At 44.1% G+C, this 6,000-nt stretch overlaps 1 protein-coding gene and 1 pseudogene across 1 annotated transcript; both read right to left on the bottom strand.

The window, feature by feature from the left end:
• Positions 1–248: 248 nt before the first annotated feature.
• On the bottom strand, positions 249–875 carry LOC148099867 (uncharacterized; annotated as a pseudogene).
• A 4,274-nt stretch (positions 876–5,149) lies between these two features.
• Positions 5,150–5,981, bottom strand: LOC102789262 (CD48 antigen-like). Its single transcript, XM_087849664.1, has one exon. The coding sequence runs from the start codon at positions 5,979–5,981 to the stop codon at positions 5,205–5,207; it is 777 nt and encodes a 258-aa protein (XP_087705790.1). The 3' UTR covers positions 5,150–5,204.
• Between the last annotated feature and the right edge of the window lie 19 nt (positions 5,982–6,000).

Here is a 6,000-nt window from a genome sequence, read left to right as displayed (position 1 = left end):
GTATGTGTGATCTAGAGTGGAGCTGTTCTCTCTGTGGACACTGCTGCAGGAGAGGACTCTGTGTATAACAGCTGACTCCTCGATGAAGCCACACCAAGCTGTTACAACAGAAACCTGAGCTTATAAAAACAACCACAGCAAACAGACTTTATCTGATAACTATTTTGCTTTAAAAAGCAAAATATTCACTTTTATCTACACCAGAAATAAGGGCGGTGCTTCAGCTTCAGCTGTGTGTGTTTCTGCATTTACGAAGAGTCTTTCGTTTGTCCACAAACACACACGGAGCCAGGATCGCCAAGGATCTCATCACAGCACCTGAAAGTGTGACACAGAGTCCACAGTCGGGGTTTTTCTCCTGGTAGATTATCGATGGGCTCGCTGTCGCTCTCACTCACCAGGTTCTTCATCCTGCAGGAGAAAGTTTTCACACGCTGTTTCCTCATCATTTAGGATCTCCATCTTCTTTCCTGACTGCTCCCACTCTCCATCATCCTTCTTCCAGAAGTTCTCAACAGGCCCATTTTGATCAGTGTCTCCATCACAGCTCAGTCCTCTGAGTTCACGCCACACGCTGGCGGCTGCACGCTCACCTCAGGCTGGGGCACGTCTTTGATCTCCAGTCTGATAAACCCGACACTGGACCTGGTTGCTGATCTCCACTGAATACACTCCAGTATCCGCTGCAGTCATGTTGTGGATTTCCAACACCCCGCTGGTCGTGTTCAGGTCTGAGCCTGAATCGAGCCTTTCACCCACTCAGCCAGCAGGTTTTTACCGTGGGCCGAGGCAGGACTGAGGACCAGTGTGCCACCAACCTTGAAGTATGAGAGAAAAATCTGGGCTCCAGAAGAGTTCAGTGCAGCTAACAGCATGTCCACCAATCAGCACTGAAGTGACAGATGTATGCAAGGGCTTGAACCGCTCTCTGCACTGCTGTGTTTCCCTTCAGTGACTGCGGTGAGACGTGACGAAAACTGGAAAGAAGTCAAACCCCCAATTCAAATAGTTATTTTGTTTCTGCTTCAGGGAAACTTTGATGTGCAGCAAAACCTCAAGCTTCCTGGCCAAGCACCCCCTCACACTGAGCCCCACTGACGCTGCAGCATGCAACAACCTTAGCAAGAAAACGTAAACATTTTCACTTAAGACAATTCAATGCGCAAAAGGAGCTGACTGAGTTTGCACACTTGTACTCGGGTTTTCACCACTGCATGGCAGCGATTTACCAGAAACAGTTGCCTCAGTAAGATATAAGAAGGTGCAGTGTTCGGCTGAGATGCAGAGCTGCTGTGCACAGCACTGTTACCTTACAGGAGGAAGGGTCACTGTTCAAACTTCCTGCCGACCTTCCTGTGGAGCATGCACGTTCTTCCACTGTTCAAACACTCACGTAGGCTCACTGCAGAGTCTAGATGTCCCACTGATGACAGATCGAGATCCTCCACCCACAGCTTGGGTGATGCTGATCAGTCACAGTGGCAGAGGCTTCATTATAAAGCAAGCTGGCTTCACTTTTCAGACCAAGAAGCAAAGTCCACCTTTTATGTTGTGTGTGACGTGACGGCATCATGACTCACTGCCCTCTGGCTGGTATAACTTCTTCATGGTGGATTTGGGAAATAAACGGGCTTTTACATGCTGTGTGTGGACAAATAAGTGGCTCCCACAGCCCAGTACCACATAATTGGCTTTAAAACCTGTGGACTGGCTTCAGTAATCAAGTGCATGTTTGCTCCCCTCAACATCAGCAGTAACGGGACTTTGAGGTTTCCAGTCTGACAAACTTTTTGTTTTCCAGCAGTGAAAACTTGGTCTCATCTGGGACTTCAGCACTTTTAGACCGTTTGCTGTCCTCTTCCAACCAAGGTTATTATCGTTAACGAAATAACGAAAACTAGAAGTGAAAAAACATTTTCGATAACGGAAATAAAAATAAAAACAAAAAAAGGAAAACTAACTAAAACTATAATGAGTGTTCACAAAACTAACTAAAATTAACTGAATTTATAGCAAAAATGTGTTTAGTTTTCATTGATGTGTGCGTGTCATACAAGAGTCAAGGGTGAAAATGAAGTTTAGTTTACAGATTTTTTTCTTGCTGTGCCTCATTATGCCAGCAGGTGGCAGCACGTTAGTCGAGTCGTCTGTGTCGCTGCTCCGTCCACGCGCAGAATCTTGTCAGGAAAAGTCGGGAGCCAGAGTCCAATTTGGGATTACTTTGAATATGACTGTGTTTTGGATAAAGCAAGTGTCTTGTAGTGGAAAGACACAAATTATGAGGGACATTTCTAAACGGAAAAAAATCCCACAAACCTTAAAGTGCACTTGAAAAGCTCACACAAGAAGGCTAACCTAGCTTAGCTTGAGAAGGTAAGGGAGCACACTCAACCCTCATCCCCAGAAAACAGAAGCTAACCCCAGGCAAGGCAGCGTGATGCATCCCGAGACAACAGGACGGGGATATCTACACAACTGTGTGAGTCAATTACCTTCAAAAAGTTTATCAATTCACTTGAACCAAAATTACGAACACCCGGTGCTGCGAGAGTTAATAGTCTCATTGGGGCCAAGATATACATTTTATAGTTGCCTGGTATCAATGGTTGTTCATCTGCCTTTATTTATTTAAAGAACCCATAGGTGGGAATGTGAGTCTGTCTCTGCGTGTTAGCCCTGCGACAGACAGGCGACCTGTCCAGGGTGCAGTATGGTAGCTGGAATAGCAACATACCCAAGGATGAGCAGAATGACTGATATGATGAAACTGGGATTTTGTTACACTTAATTATTGCAAACACAACTAAAACTATAACTGAAACTAATCAAAACTAAACTGAAACTAAGGATTTTCAAAAAAATAAAAACTAAACTAAACTAGCAAAAAATTGGTAAAAACTAATTAAAACTGATATAAAATTGAAAATCTGAAGTCAAAACTAAATAAAAATAAAAACTAATGAAAATTGCAAAACTATTAAAACCCTGCTTCCAACACTGGGTTCACAGCGCCACCCTGTGGTATTAGATGATATTACACAGCAGTAGATGGTGAATGGTTGGCTTTTCTACTCTGAGCACTTGTAGCGCTTTGCCCAACGTGCCTCATTCACCCATTCACACCCGTTTTCTGTCTGTGTTTTCTATGTAAGTACTTTCTATGTCACATACATGCACAGTATGCAGCATCACAGCTGCTGGTAGCATTCTCCTGTAAACTACTTTGCAGTGAGTATCTTATAACATACCTGTCTATTCTAATACGTCTTATTTTGGAGGGTTTTCATGTGGTGTTTTTTAAAGCTGTGTCTGTACGCGTCTTTTTCCACATTTTACTGAACACTAAATGCAGTTTATAATTGAACACTCTAATATTAGCCATCCAAGCTGAAATATAAAGAGTGCACACAGCTGTGCATGGCGTTGTGATGACACGTCAGGAGCCTTTGTCTCGTATGTGCTGTAGGTCTTTGTAGTCCTGCAGTAAAGCTGCTTTGAGCCCACGTCCTGCTAATCGGGTCCTAATCCTGCCTCCCTCACACAGCTACAGCTGCTCTGGCTTTTGCTCTCCCAACATTTCAGAATTAGAGCAGATAAACAGATAAAGTTAAATGTGCAGCCACTCTTCCCTGGAATAATCTGCAAAGGAGCTGAAAGTCTTCAGGGTTACTTTAGGGTTCAGTTTTAAAGGTCTTGGTCAGTATGTGTGGCTTTGAATGGGTTTCAACTCTGAAATATGTTTTCGTTGGTACTGTGCATGGTGGTGTTTGTAAGTAGGTCGCTCTAAGCAAAACAGACGAATCAAACTTTATTTGTACAACAGGTTTCGTGCAGTTTAAACAGTTTCACAGATAAATGACGAGCTGATATATTATAATACATTTAAGTAAACCATCTGTTAAGAGGCATCAGATGCTTGTGCTGCAGCCTGCTGAATCTAAACTGAAAAACAGCAAAATGCTAAGAAGTGAGCGATAGCTGGAGATGTTTGCACAGTGCTGAACTTTTAGTTATTGTAATGTTTATAGCCTCAGTTTTGTGGACACAGCGCGTCTGAACAGATTATTGTGATAACATAACTGACAACATGAATGTGATTTCTCTTTCCTGAAACAGCAGAGCGAGTTTAAACGGTCGCTGCTCGTCTTTCTGTTTGCGTGTTTGTGACCCTGAGCCGCTCAGCTGGTTACAGGATTTCCCAGAGAAGCTTCCCAATAACACACACACACACACACACACACACACACACACACACACACACACACACACACTTGTGTTTCTGCTGCTGAATCTGCTTTGAAAATGCAAGAAGGCTCACAGGCAGCTCGTCAAACGAGAAAACGGAAAAGACGAGACACTTTCAAAATAAAACAGGAAACATGAAAAACACAGAGAAGTCTAAACACAACAAACGATTAATTATTTACAAGTCAACTCAAAAACAGGACCCAGAACCACAACAGCTTTAAAACTACAAACGAGCCACCATAGCTCACCCCCTGCTTGTATCCATCATCACCCAGAGCTCGTGACTACAGGTGAGGGTCGGATCAACAGGTATCTTTTTCTCTTCAGTGCTTCCTGTGGTTTCCTTCAGTAGATGTGCGGTGAGCCTCATCATGAAAACATTTGTGAAGGAGAAGTCCCAAAAACCTTTTTATCGTCCATCTGAATCAGCCTGTTCTCATTTTCTCAGACGCTGTCTTCTTCTTCCGTTGATGGCGCCGCCTTGACTGACCGCCATGAGATAACAGCCCCACTTTAAAGACCCACATTAGGAAGTTTGAGCAGTGGTGGAGACAGAAGTCACAGCTTTGTCACCTCAAACAGGAAATAGACTGGTTGCAAATGTTTCCAGGTGTTGCTTTAGTCAAATTTTTAAAAACCCATAATGATGTTAGACTGCATCACCAAGCATTTCTCTTTATTCTGTTTGATGAAGCAAAGACGCTGGAGGCAGAGACGACAAACAAACGTCAGCTTTTAATACTCACTTATTGAAAGAGGGGAAACAGACAAATGCAAATACTGTAAAAGGCACAAGAACAGAGAAAACTACAAACATGGCAGACCATGGCCATGACAGCCTGGTGATTATCATTGCTATAGAAAATAAGCAGAACAATTTTATGAGCAAATAAATGTGAACTTTCAGGACTGACGTGCTTTAGTCTTCACCAGGAAACCAAAGTTCATGGTCAACATTAAACTGCATTATTATGACCTTTTCTGTGTTTACAGACACAGACAGCGAGAAGTTTCTGGCACAAAAAGTAGACGACGGCAACAAAGAGCGCCACGATCGCCAGAGATCTCATCACAGCACCTAAAACTATGATCCAGTGTCCACAGTCTGCAGGTTTTATTTGGAAGAGTGGATTAAAGAGAGGTTTGCTGGCTCTCTCACTCACTGGGTTCTTCATCCTGCAGGTGAAATTCGTAACACGCTCATTATTGATGATCTCCATGTTCGTTCCTGACTGCTTCCACTCTCCGTCTCCGATCCTCCAGAAATACTCGACAGGCTCAGCAGCGCTGACGTCTCCGTCACAGCTCAGTGTGCAGCTCTCTGAGGTTGAGTTACACAACAGCGGCGTCACATTCACCTCAGGCTTGGGCACAGCTTCGATCACCACAATCTTATGAACCCAACTCTGGAGCTGGTTGTTGATCTCCACTGAATACACTCCACTGTCCGCTACAGTCATGTTCCTGATCTCCAACACTCCTGTGTCAGCGTTCAGAGTGGTCCGGGGAATAAACTTGTTGGAATATATCAGAGGAATCTGGTCTTTTATCCACTCAGCCAGCAGGGTCCTGTCGTATTTCCACAGGACTCTGTAGATCCGTTCAGAGACCGGCTGAGGGCTGAGCTGAAGTGTGTCACCAACCCTGATGTACTTCACAGTCTGATCCTGAGAGAAGCTGGTTGCAGCTAAGAGCAGCACAGCGAGGAGCCAGAAACCAGCCGACGTCTCCATGTTCACACATCAGTGCAGG

The sequence above is a fragment of the Neolamprologus brichardi genome, chromosome 13, assembly GCF_056152115.1.
Source record: "Neolamprologus brichardi isolate AB-2024 chromosome 13, ASM5615211v1, whole genome shotgun sequence".
Lineage (NCBI taxonomy): Eukaryota > Metazoa > Chordata > Actinopteri > Cichliformes > Cichlidae > Neolamprologus > Neolamprologus brichardi.
This window is presented reverse-complemented; position numbering and strand designations above follow the sequence as displayed.